General features: G+C 39.7%; 1 protein-coding gene across 1 annotated transcript in view; it reads left to right on the forward strand.

Annotated features, from left to right (window-relative positions):
- The first annotated feature begins 3338 nt into the window (after nucleotides 1-3338).
- LOC101864192 (pituitary homeobox x) overlaps nucleotides 3339-14487 on the forward strand; it is a 131225-nt gene continuing 120076 nt past the window's right edge. Inside the window, exon 1 of the mRNA XM_013084949.2 lies at nucleotides 3339-4003. Coding sequence (XP_012940403.1) covers nucleotides 3943-4003 — 61 coding nt within the window. The 5' untranslated portion in view covers nucleotides 3339-3942. The remainder of the gene's footprint in view (nucleotides 4004-14487) is intronic.

The following is a 14487-nucleotide window of genomic DNA, read 5'->3' on the forward strand; positions in this document are numbered from 1 at the left end:
CAGTGAAGCATAGGCCATCAACAACATTTCTCCAGCGAAGCCTGTCCTGTGCATCCTTTTCTGGCTGTTTCCATGATGTCCCCGCCTTTTCAATTTCCGCTTGTTACCACTCGCCTCCATGTCATCTTTGGTCTTCCTTTCTTACGTTTTCCTTGTGGATTCCACATCAAAGCCTGTCTGATGATGCTTGTCGAGGGTCTCTTTAGGGTGTTCCCAATCCATTTCCATTTCTTCACCCGTATGTCTTCTTTTACTGGGCTTTGGCTTCTTCTTTCCCACCTATAAATATAGTGAGAATTTATTGTGAGAAATGTTCTTCAAATGTGTGTCCAGTACAGCACTGTTGAGTGAAGTTTCAACCCCAACATGTACGTCGTTCTTAGGTATCATCATCATCATCCAGTGCCAGATCTGCGACAGACATCGGCGATCATGGTATAAAGTTCTCAATGTTCGTATATCAACATTTATCGTGTACACTTCACTGTATGTCTTGATGTATTGTACAAAGTGAGAACGAAAATTAGCCAACCTCTGTGTATTTCCAATAAATACTGTACAGGTCGATATATAAAACATAGAAGAGTGTCGAATTTATAGAAGAAGATATAAATAAAAATCTCTTTATTATAACCTTTTTACACTAAGAATATAAGTTAAAGAAAACTCCTAAACGTTCTGCTACAAGCCACAAGACTCAATGGCATGAAAGAACAGATCTCAAGGGCTCCGTTTTTTAGCTGAACAAGATTTATTCCACAACCTGTCTTGTCGTAGGTACACAAACACACACGCTCACACACACACACACACACACACACACACACACACACACACACACACACACACACACACACACACACAATCACACACAAAAACACACACATTCATACACACATACCAACACACTCACACACGCGCGCAGACACACAGACACTTACACTTTACATATTGGGGTGCCCAAAGAGTTATAGAAAAAAGGACGAAAGAGAGAAAAAGAGAAAGAGGAGCAATGAAATGGGATGAGTGAAGTATTCGACCTCCAGGACAGACTGTGAAAGATAAGAGGGGGAATGAGAAAAAGGGAGGCTGGGGAAAGAGGGGGGAGGGAGGGAGAGAAAGACAGAGAAAGAGGGAGACAGACAGACAGACAGAGGAGGAGACACGGAGAACCAGGTAGAAAGGCAGAGAAAAAAAAGAAAGAAAGGTAAAAGGAAAGAACGAAAGAAAGAAAAAAGAAAGAAAGGAAAAAAGAAAAAAAGACAGACAGACAGACAGACAAACGGACAGACTGACAGATAGGCAGACAGACAGACAGACAGAAAGACCGAGAAAATGAGAAACTTAGAGAGAGACAAGATAAGAGGGATATGTGAAAAGGGAGAGGGAGAGAGAGAGAGAGAGAGAGAGAGAGAGAGAGAGAGAGAGAGAGAGAGAGAGAGAGAGAGAGAGAGAGAGAGAGAGAGAGAAATAGAGAGGGCTGGGGAGAACGAAAAGAAGCAGTCTGTAGCCAGCGAGCAATGCGATAAAGAGATGCTCTAATTGCAAGATTTCACGATTGATCAAGCATTTGATTAACCCTTGCTAATGCTGGGTCAGTCCCCAACGATCTGTTGTCGTTTCGGGCCAGTCTCGCCGCCTGCCGACAGTCATATCTCCTGGAGGGAGCGGGAAACTCGACCACAGCCGTGGAGTCAAGCAGGGACAGACCACAAAGCAAGGGGTCTAACGTTTGGGAGGGCGGCTTGCCGGTTGTGTTTGGATCTTTGACAGCTTTTGTTGACATTATGACAGGAGAACACTTTGTTGTCAAACAGTTGTAAACACTGTTGTGTCAGAGCTGAGGGTAATGCCAACACAAAAATGTTATTAAAATCCGTGGGAGATGCTTGTTTGTATTTGTGTTTGTGTGTTTTATGTAAAAGGGGAGATAAAAGGAGAGAGAGGGTGTGAGTGGGGGGAAGAGAGGGAGAAAGATAAAGATAGAGAGAGGAATAGAGAGGGAGAGAGAGAGACAGAGAGAAAGAGGGTGTGAGTGTGTGTGTGTGTGTGTGTGTGTGTGTGTGTGTGTGTGTGTGTGTGTGTGTGAGAGAGAGAGAGAGAGAGAGAGAGAGAGAGAGAGAGAGAGAGGAGAAACAGACAGACAGACTGACTGACAGGCAGACAGACAAACAGACAGACAGACAGACAGACAGACAGACACACAGACCCTCAAAGATATAGAGACAAAGGGAAAACGTGAGCGATTCCAGGCAGAACAAAAATTAGAGAATGAAACTGAGAAATAGACAGTGAATGCACGAGGAAGAGAGAGAAAGAAGGAGGGAAGAGAGAGAGAGAGAGAGAGAGAGAGAGAGAGAGAGAGAGAGAGAGAGAGAGAGAGAGAGAGAGAGAGAGAGAGAATGAGAGAGAGAGGGGGGGGGGCAAGTGTGGAGTTAAAAGTGGTGGGGGAAAAGCAGACCATTAAACAGATAAATGGAAATTCTGGAATTTAAAGCAACATACCGTAACCTAAAACAATTTATCAACAGCAAATATAGACTTGTAATTTTTTCAAAAATGATAAATACGAGAATGTAAGTAGGAGGTATTTGTAATTAGATTAGTTGCTATCTATAAGGATAAAGCAGAAATGCTTCTGTTCCATCCGAAATTCCGTATTATATTCAATAATAATTTCATTTTTTAAAGTTTATTCTCTCAGAGGAGAAAATCGACATATTTGCATTTTAATTTAAGCTCTGAGTGTTTCAGCTTTATTTTAGTAGTGTTTTGGATTTTTGTTTTCTCCTTTTATCGCACCAAAGATGGCAATTTTCAAAGTGGCATAGCAACAGCGCATTTTTAAGAACTCTAAACGGCGATGGCAAGAGGAATTTTATCAGCTTTTCCTTCGTTATTGTTAGTGCAATTGTTCGATGAGGCCCCGCTTTCGGTATCTCCAGGATATCTCTGGGCCCGAGGAGCCCTCCTAGCAAGTAATACAATTATAGCCCTGGCAGAAAGCGGCACTGCATTAGAAACAAATCTACCATGATCAAGCGCGTTGGGAGAAAATCCTGCAGTAAGTCGCTGATTCCGAGATAGCTCCTCGGATTTGGACGCCCAGACTTTGCCAGCTTACGCGCTCAATGGGCAAATAGATTGGGCCTTCTAATTGGTGGGACTGTCTTTTCATTTACCCCTTAAGATTCTGTAAATTCCAGACAAGTTGGATGCGATTTAGGCATCATCTGCTAGTTTTCTAGCAGCTTACTGCTCATCGAATGTGTTGACCGAGAAACGTTTATAAGAAGAAATGGTCGGCATATGTCGTAGTTCTGTCAGAGTCTTCTCCCCTGACCAGAAGTGGCATGTGCACTCCTCACCTCCAGGTTCTTTAAATCTTTACAAAGAACCATTCTTTTCTTGCTCAAACAAAAGACGCGCATATTCATATATATGTAACAGAAAGTGCTTTATTACCAAATTTATGAGACTTACAATTAAATTCAGCTTTTGATTTCTACTTCTGAGGCAAATTATTGCTAAAGCATTGCTTGGGATTTCAGGTTGCAGGCTTCTAAGAATTTAGTATCAACACCGCAAACAACTGCACCAACCATTCACATGTCCGATGTTTCATTGCTACACTACCAAGCAATAAAATCAGCACATTTCTGCCGAATGTATTTCGCTACACTGTGTGTTATGGAAGATGACAAGGAGATGACTAGATTATGAATGTTCTAATTTTGTTTGAAACTTGTTCATAGCGCGCTCACGTGACCTTATGCAGTTGGGAGCGTCTTAAAACTCTTTACCAAACAAACTTGTTCGTTGAGATCATAACGGTTGACTCAGGATCAAGGGTTCCTACAGCTCACCCCGGGTTTCTATATTTCGTGGAATTGCTGGTGTCTGCTTAAGAGGAGTGGGGTCGTATCAAAGAGGAAATTCAAGATGTACAGAGGAGGATACAACACGGTGAAACGGCAGCCCAAGTCACCTGAACCTAACGGAGGTAGGTGTATTAGTTTTCTTTTTTCTGGGCTATCATTCAATTGTTGTTGTTTTTGTTGTTGTTTGTTGTTTGTTGTTTGTTCTTTTTCTTTTTCTTTCTTCTTCTTCTTCTTCTTCTTCTTCTTCTTCTTCTTCTTCTTCTTCTTCTTCAATTGTCGTTTCCTGTTTTGGGTGTGCGAGTACTTTATATCTTAGTTAAACACGTACTGGAGAACTTGTTTTTCCAGACAGGACCCTCGCTCCACAGATTGGTTTTTAGATCGTTTTAGTAGAGGTTTTACGGTGTCCCCACAGATTGGGAGGGGAGAGAACTGAACAGAAGACGTAATATGAACAAGGAAAAATACCTACTCCAGAGAGGTGGGGTTGTGATGCCTGAGTGGAACCAGCCAGCGTTGCAGTTGTGCTCCCTGTTTGTCAGACTGCAGACTATTAATTCATGCTCTGACCAATCCGGGGTGAATGTTTTAGTCCCTGTGTGTTTCAGTAGCTTTGTTTTATATGTTTTTCTTGTCTGTTTTTACTGGTGTTGGCTTCGTAGTATAAGGCCAAGATAAATGCAAGCGGGCGAACGTAGGGCGCCGCAAGTAGAAAAGCACTGTAAACCGCTTTCGAAAGGAAAACGACTAAAATCCTTAATCGCTAATAACGGGTGCTGAAAAACGTCATCTTCACTTATTTGAAAAGCGGTTTACCGAACTCCAAACTTTTCCACCGCAACAATGACTGACCCCCCCCCCCCCCCCAACCCCCAATAAATAAATAAATTAATTGATTAATTAATTAATGTTAAAAATAGCCCCACTCTTTTATACGAGGACAACAAACTATAGAACTGTGAAAATAAGAAATGGTGAACCAGATAAGGGTCTCACTATATTTGTGTTTTGCAGTGAAGGAAACAATGCAGAAAACGAATGCCTTTTTGGAACCCAGACTCATACCCTTCATATTTCTTGTTGGTACTCTTGCTGCCGTTGCTTTGTTGATGTCGTTGCAGTTGTCGCTGATGTTGTTATTCCTGACGCTGTTATTATTATCGTTTGTTGCTTTGTTGTTGGTCTTATTGCTGTTTTCTTTGTAATTGTTGTTTTTATTATTATTATTGCTATGTTTCTACTGCCATTTAATTGTTACCTATGTTCTTCTTAGTGTTATAGTATATGTTGTTACCATTCTTATTGTCAATGTGACTTATCCATACAAATATGTGTCTCGGATTTTATTTTCAAATGGTCTACACCTCAAAGGATTTTGAAAGCTGAAAATCTTCCTTTACTACCAAACGTAACCAAAGTGGAATTCCAGTGGATGATAAATTGTAGCAAACGTGTTGGTATGGGTGGTATTGCTGCGGGTATACGTGTCCTAAATTATGTGAAGGTGTATATGATATATACGCGTGTGTGCGTGTGTGTGAATTTATGTGTGTATGTGTGGGTGTGCATGTATGTGTGTGTGTGTGTGTGTGTGTGTGTGTGTGTGTGTGTGTCTGTGTCTCTGTGTGTCTGTGTGTCTGTTAGTATGAATAATATGAATGGTTATATCATTGGTCAGAGCATATTATTATATTCTTTGGTTGTTTGGAGAGCCCATGTTTTTTCTAGGACATAAAAAATATGAAAGAGTAGAAATATTACGTCTGTATAGGCATTATTTGGGTCATTTAAGAGGTACGCTGCCTTCGACCCTGCCTGTCAGGGCCAACCGGACAGGGAGTGATACAGAGTCCCAGCTGAAAGACGGAGAAAGAATAAAAAAGATGTCCACGCAAGAATGGAACTCACGTCTGCTTCGTGAGAAAATGAGCCCCTAACCTTTCCATAATAGTCGCTGATAAAAAGTGAAGGAAATTGTGGTTATAAACAATACTTGAATATTCAATGATCGGCAATCTTTCCGGTTTATTGAATTTCCACAGTTTTGGACAGTGCTATCTGAAAACGTTTCTTCAACGTACAATGTTTATCGATTTATACAATGTTGTAAAGTCTCAGTCCGGTATTGCATTCTTCCAATTTCTAACAAGCCACACAAGATGCGACGCCTTCTGACTTGAAGGGAGCAACATAACAATAGCGCCTCTCGCAACACAAATAAAAGTCCCATTAATAGTGCGTATGACAAAGAAGCAAACAGAAGGAACCAGAAGCAAGGGAGGTGTTGTCAGTCTTGCGCAGTCCCCCCATCAATATTGCATCAGTCACATGAATCAGCGTTATCAAACGTTCATCTATTAAGTACTTCATAAAACGTCAACGCCATTAGAACCCGGCAATGGTGTAACTGTTTACCTTGCGCTCGGTGGCCAAACCGCAGAATTGGTCAGCCAAACGGCCGGGTGTTTGAGCGTAAACACTCCAAGCTCCCACCGACGCACGCGCGGGCCACAAGACAGGGTCAATTTTGAGAGTCCTCATTAAAGATGCAGCTCTTTTGATTTCATTGTCGATAAACAAAGTGCCCCCGTTGTTGCCCGTCCCGTTGATCTTTTCTCTCCCTCCCCTGAAGCGCTCTTTGGGAGCAACTTGTCTTCCTGTTTCTCCGCGTTTTGTTGATATGTTTATTGAGGTCTCTGACGGAAACGAAGCGCCTCGAGTGTTAGCTATTGTCATGCGCAGAGCCTAAGATTTTGTCGGCTATTGTTGTTTTTCGGTGCTGGAGACTGTTTGAAGGGGGATGTGGCTGGGGGTTTTGAATCCAAACTTGCCTTTGTTCCCAACGGGTTTTGACAAAATGATTAATTTCAGATTGACGGCTCTATGCTCTTATTACGTAACAATGTATCTCCTTCCAGAAAGCCCGTTCAGTTGTTTCCACCCGTTACATTAAATCTTTTCGTGTTTCTCACATAAGTATCAATAAATAAATGTTTTATATATCCGTGCTTTCATTGTTCTGTTGGAAAGGAAACGAAACGTTCCACTAACGCCTGGGCAGTATAAATTTGACTTATATTTTAAAGATTGCTTGCTAGTTTTTTAAGGGGGGGGGGTGTCGTATACCTATATGTCTTTTTTTACTAGTGTGTAAGTTTTGGGGCAGACATAGACGTCATGGTACCCCACTCCTTCCTGTTGTCATTCGTCCTCATCAGCTCAATTTTACTGATTGTGTTGTTTGTCCCAAAGTTGTTCAGTCTTCCTCTGCTTTTCCTTCCCTCTATCTTTCCGCACAGCAGCATGTGTATGGGCGTGTGCGTATGTGGAGGGGAGGAGGTGTACTCGTGAGTGTTGATGCGCTGCTCATTTTTGACGTGTTTTCTTTTTTAACTCTATCTCAACCTCTCCTTTTTGCACATATACATTCTTTCTTTCTTTCTTTCTTTCTTTCTGTCTTTCTTTATTTTCAGATTGGTTTATCTTTATATATATAATATATATATATTTATCTCATTATCTATTATTGCGCTAGTTCCAAAGAAATGTTTTGTCTCCTTTCCGGGAAGTGCTGTTACGTAGTTAAGTAATATTCTCAGTTAGACATTGTATTGATTCTACCCCATATTCACAGTTTAGTGTGTGTAGAAGGCTTGTTACTTTCACCCTAACTTACCCGAGGTGAGAGAGATACAACAACCCGGCTTTATGAGCAATTTCCCCATGCAGGAATACATTTATATCTTCTGCATGCTCCGACGAAGAGTCTAACATGTAGACCACAAATGTCGATCTGCATTTCTTGTAAATGTAAATATCTGTGAAGAATAAATACAATAGAATAATGTTGGTGTTGTTATCATCGTTATTATAATCTAAGAAGCTTGTAAGGGGCTTTTTTTTCCTCTTTCAATTATTTTATTTGTTTTACTCTAAGCTATTTAAGTCCCACATTTACAGATTGTGAATACTATTGATTTTAGATCAATTTTAAATCTTAGATATGTCTTTTGGAAACATCTCCTCTCAGTACTTGAAATTTATTTCTGATGCACACACATTATCTGAAAAAGTAAATACAGTTCATAATTGGAACTGGAATATTTAAGAATTATCCATAGCGCGGTTTTGAAAATATATTTTAAAGGATTCTTTCAAGCAAGTTGTATTGGTTTAGAGACCTGAATGTGATAACATTTATCAACAGGAGAAGGAAGAAATTTGGATAACTACTTAGATAGAAAGGATTTTTTTTATATCACTCTCATATTGTTCTGTCTATTATTATTTTGGGCTCGGACCTTTCGATAGTATTAACAATCCACCCGTAGCGTCACGGGTAACACTGGTCCCAGATTTTGATAGAGTCTCTTCTAGATTGAGCCGATTTAAATTAACAGCCTTCCTTAAGACGGAACGCGTGTCAGGAGATTACTTGATGAATGGAGCTAACCCGGAAGACTAATATTTCTCACCAGAGGGCGTTCTCCTGCAATTTCCGGTTCCGCCGGAGGCTTCCCGCCGCCATCTTGGAAAGAGCGGAGATTCGGGAGGACATTAGACGGGCGACTAACTGGGATTTATGCAGGGAGTAGCACCATCTACCGATTAACTCGACGGCATTCCTGAGTACTTCAGTGAACTCAAATCAGGATGGACATACGAAAAATGGGGGTTAATGGTTACTGTCGGCCGGAATGACCCCAATCTCCAAGGGAGATGACGTTTGGGTGTTTCATTTCGAGTTCAGTTACTCATAAAGAGTGAGAAGGTCAAACATTTTATTGCGAAACAGGAACTTGACTTTCTTTACTGCAAAAAAACTCCCAACAAAACAAAATCAAACCAACAGAGAAAACAACAAACATGAGAAATACATCACCGCCCCCCCCCCCCCCCAAAAAAGTGAAACCGAACAATACTTTTACGGAAAGAAAAGGAGAATCTTTTAGGTGAACAGGACACAAAGCTAATTCGAAATCAAAACACCAAACATCGTTAATCGATTCTTCAGACAGGATCGTATTTTTTGCAAAACCTAACAACAACTTCTGGAGATGGATATTATGCAGTTCTTTTTCTATCTGATTTTCTGATTGACGTCGTTATAAGATATGGTGTATTTATGTATATATTAATTTATAAAATCAAAACCGGCGTCTGCGGTGTAGCAGTAAGACTCGTCGCTGTCGGACACAGGAGACCCAAGTTCGACTCTTGAGTGGATACAATTATTATTACTGAGTAATCGGTCTTTCTGTTGAAATGTCGTATCTATGTCAGCCCGCTTTGGCTCTGTCAGACAGGTCCTATATCTCTCAATTGTCTCGTTGTTGGCTTTTAACACCTATATTAAAAGAAAGAATTAAAAGCAGCAGATGTATTACTAACCCATACGTTTATTTCATTTACGGTTAATAAGACAATCATACAACAAATCCAGACTATTAACTGATCGGAGAGCTTTACAAATCCTACTTTTACAAGTCCTGTCTTTACGGACAGTAATACCTAATAACAAGGAACACAGACTTAAAAAAAGAAATTTTAATTATGACACTGTAGGTTAGTGTAAGCCATCCTTTTTCATGTGTTTATCTATGCTATTTATTTATTTGAAAAATAGAAAAGGATCAGAGTGAAAAGAAGACAAGATTTCGTTAGAGTTTGATGAAAAAAAAGTCGAGAAAGGTTGTTTGAGAACAGACATAGTAAGATGTAAACTAACAGAGAGTACAACCAGACGGAAGGAGGAAAGAAAGGGGATGAACAAAAGAAATAAAAAAACTAAGCTTGCTTTTTTCATCAAAATATCAGACTAGACGAAATATAAGGAAAGAAAAAGGGGGAGGGGGATAGGGTAGAGCGAAGAGAGAGAGAGAGAGAGAGACAAGGCGTCGTGACAGAGAAGAATTTATTGACAAACAATTTATAATTGACCGAATAACTGATTCAATTAATTTTAGCGTTAACAGATTTTTAGAGTTCATGTCCGTAATTCAAATCCAAATAACAATTTTTTTATGAGATAACGAAAAGAAATACAATTCAAAGTCAGATACTCCTTCAATACAAAGGTATGATTTTTGCCCCTTTCATAACCGGTTTCTCTCAGTTGAGGCCCCATAAAATAACACAGTAGCCAGCCTTTTCTCTCCTCCTTGCAAATAATATAATTTACTGGTTACAACGTTAATATTGTGCGAGTCCCACACAACACAGCGTTCTTCATGTCCCTTGACATATGCATATATATATATAGATATATATAAAACAAGAGAAATATGGACAGCACAAGACTGGATAAGAATGGAAAACTTCGTTAACGAGTATGCTTTCGAAAGTATGAATGTTTATACACATGATATTAATATAAAAGCACAGAGGGTCAATACTCAATGTACCTGTTCATCCCTCCAAGACACCCCTGTTCTTTTTTTCCCTTTAATTTTGTCTTGTTCATTTTTTATTCCCGTTAGTTTCTTTTTATTGTTGCTGTGTAAGGTCTAGAAATTGAAAAATGTTCTGCAGGCCCCTCCACCTCCCCGTGCCCATCAAAGTATATTATTTGAGAGCTATGCTTCGTTGACCTTTACTGTAAGTGTATACTTAGGTATGTGAGATACCAGATCCTAACACAAAGTTAGAACTGATCTCACTTCTTTTGTGTACTAGAAGTTGAATTAACTTTGCAACCACCATTTTAGTTTCAGGGAATGGAAATACAAAAACAAGAGATATTGAAAAGTCGCGATAAAAGACTTTGCCTCTTGTATTTTAGTAGCAGAATATTACACGTTCCAAATACATGCATTTGTAATGCATACCTTGCTACCAATTTTTTGGTTTCCGTCCGAGTCTGGGTTTAGAAAAAGACAAATGCGCTCCCTAAATATAGGGTTGACGTCATTGTGAGTTGGGAAAAATTGGAAGAACATTTTGAAGCACAGACGTTCGGAAACAAAGTAAAAAAATTACTCCGGGAATGGGAAACTGTTAAAGGGGAAAAGAGTGTCGGTTTAGGTGGGGGGGGGTAATGTGAAAATGAGATTTATAGAAGAAGAAGAAGAAGAAGAAGAAGAAGAAGAAGAAGAAGAAGAAGAAGAAGACACACAGATAGGCAGACAAGGAGAGAGAGAGATAGAAACGAATAAACAGACAAGCATGCTGACAAGTAGAAAGACAAACAGGCAAGAGGAGAGACATAGGTATAATAGTAATTGACAAATAAATATCGATAGAGAGACATTATTCCGGGGAGGGGGGGGGCTGGATTGTAGAGGAAGGAATGCGGTATTGTCGACTCTGGAATGTGTGAGTAGGGTGGGGGGGGATGACGGGGTAAAAGTTACAAACAAATAATATCAGAAAGCGGTGGTGAACGATCTCAGACAGGAAATGTTGTTTGGGGGCTGGGATGGAGGTGCGACTTCGTCAGGGGAAAAGAACATTCCAGAATGCCTGTTGGGAGCTCGTTTACTCGACAACAACAATAACATGAAAATATGACTCACGTTGTCTCTTTGAGGCCCAAGGAATTCAGGCTGGGCCCAGAGAGCACTTCCCCCATTGACTCAGTTGTGTTTGGATTATGAAGGCTTTGCTCTCATTTGGTTTGTTGTTCCGAATTGTTTCGTGGCCGCTGTCAACGTCCGCGGCTGATGTTTTGGTATGAGCAAAAGAGGCAGGGTCATATTTGACAACTTCCTTGAAGTTCTGTTTAAAACTAGTTTGTTTCCATATACAATTTTACCCGTTAGATAAAAGAGAGTTTATATGGTTGTAAATATGATTATTTTTTGCTGTTTTTCTTTTTATGTGTGTGTTCCATAACAATGTTGTTATTGCTGTTGTTGCTGACGTCGTTGGCTGTTTATGATAGGGAAACATTTTTTTAAATATGAAAAAGCCACTTCAGCTTACGACATCCACTTCAACCGTAAAAGACAATTTTTTTTAAAACAAGAAGGAAACTCAAGCTCTTTTTGTTGTCGTGAACTAAGACTGACAAATTCGCAAATTAAAGATCTGGTTTTGAAATGAATCACCACGAAGTGCTAGATCTCAAACACACATCGCTGTTCGCAAATCGATTCTTTATTTGGATGCTCTACACATATTAAAATACTCTTATTGTTCTTGTCTTTCCCCGCCTTTCATCTGTTAGGGTTTCTCATGGGGTCTACACTTACCCCGTTTGCCTTTTGTTTTTCCTGTGCAAGCAAGATTTTCCAGGTCATTATGTCAACTCAAATGTCCTAGAACTGCATGTGTTTCTTCAGAGACGTTTTTTAAATAAATGAGTGGCACACATTGGTTTCTTTTTGTACTATCTGATTTAATTTATTAGCTTTCCATAAAAGTGTCAACAGTCTCCAAAACTACATTTTGTTTCTTCAATCTTACTTTTACTGTCTTTGATAATTCTCAAGAATTCACAGCCCTATAGACGGATGTAACACACATACCCTTTAAAAATTCGTATTTTGGTGAACTAAGACTGACGGATGTAACACACATACCCTTTAAAAATTCGTATTTTGGTCATCAATGAGATGACTTGAAAAAAACTAGGCATATTATTATACTAGTAGCACAACTAGCACTGTACTACACCTTGATCATTCTACTTCGTACTCCTAGATGTGTTCTTCACACATCACGTTACTGTAAAACAGCACATTTACATGGCACTTTTTTCACAGTCCATACCGCAAAATTTCTTTGTATCCCGCAAAAAAAAAAATATCCTGAAAATATATTTGTGCCGTATCTTTGTGTCCATCTATCTATCTATCTATCTATCTATCTATCTATCTATCTATCTATCTATCTATCTATCTATCTATCTATCTATCTATCTATCTATCTATCTATCTATCTCTCTCTCTCTCTCTCTCTCTCTCTCTCTCTCTCTCTCTCTCTCTCTCTCTCTCCCTCTCTCTCTCTATCTATCTATCTATCTATCTATATATATATATATATATATATATATATATATATATATATATATATATATATATATATATATATATATAGTTCTACCTGTCTGGATGACTAATTAGCTTGATGTTACTGAACATTGGGTTTTTTCTTTAATTTAGTCCTTCTTTTTTTTAGAGTAATAGATTGTAATATGTAGTAAAAGAGAAATGTAAAAGGAAGGACAGACAGGCAAACATGTGTTCACTCACATACAAATACGCAAACACGCACGCACACCCACACACCCACCCACCGACATACACACACACACACACACACACACTCACACACACACACACACACACACACACACACACACACACACACACACACACACACACACACACGAACAAAAATACACACTCATACTCACATTCATACACAAAGATAACCACACGTATGCAAAGCAAACGACACATACTGACAAAATGAAATATGCAAGCAAGTAAATATAAGTAGGTATGTATGTATTATACCCCTATTTAGACAGATGAACCAGCGGCTTTGTATGTGCTTTGGGACGGATGGTAGACAGAATAATGGACGGAAAAACACTTAAAAGGGAACAATCGTCTTTCAACACGTCTTCATATTTTTATCCTCTATTCTCAGACAGTTAAAACAAAAATCCCTAAAGCTTTTGTGTCCGAATTCATATCATATTTTTGCGTGAGACTCCCTCGTATTGTTTCACGGGGGCTGGCGAATAGGATATTACAAGGTCGCTGTTCTCATAATCGCGACTTGACCAAACACTTTCTGAGCAATGCCCGTCTCCTTGCGGGAACGCGAAAAGGCAAAGTTCTGCCTGCATTGGCGAGATGGCAAGAATGTCTTTCATGTTGGCGGCTTCTGTTGACTTGTCCACGCTAGCTGACTGCCAAACCAGGAGATGGGGCCGGGAGCTGTTGCCAAGGCGTTGTTGACCGTTTTGCCCGGTGATGGGTGGGAGGGCGGACTTCAAAACGATTCCTTTTTCGGCTGTTCATTTTTTTTTCATTTTTGCTTTGCTTTTTTTTTCTTTTCTGAATGTTTTTTGTAAGAAAGAGTGAATGCTTACGCACGCGCTTGCATTCACAGACAGACAGACAGAGACGCACACTCGCACATAGACACACACACACTCATGCACATACGTACACACACTCACACACACATTTACACACACTCACACAAACATATGCACACTCACACGTACACATACACACTCACACGTAGAAGCATAAAGACTTGAAATGATAAGTAGACTGACATATAATTAAAAAGTTTCTCACAAACACAGTAAACACACGTTCTTTTGGAGTTAGGGGAAATATAACACGTGAGAAAAGGGAGAGACTAAGAAAGATTGTAAAAGAGAATAGACATATTTATACAGTGGGGTGAAAACAGAAACACGGTATATACAGTATTACAGACAGCAAGCTGACGATAAGAGATCCTGGTAGGGTGTAGGGCGAATGGAAGGAAGGGAGGGGTGGCTGGGCAGGTGGAAGATACCTTACGAAAGGTTGAAGTTTTGTTGTGTGTGGGTTTTTAAAAATAAGTTTATGTTTTATTGTTTGTTCTTAGTATTACAAGTTAAGTCAGACACTCCCACACACACACACACACACACACA

Source organism: Aplysia californica, unplaced genomic scaffold, assembly GCF_000002075.1.
Source record: "Aplysia californica isolate F4 #8 unplaced genomic scaffold, AplCal3.0 scaffold00014, whole genome shotgun sequence".
NCBI lineage: Eukaryota > Metazoa > Mollusca > Gastropoda > Aplysiida > Aplysiidae > Aplysia > Aplysia californica.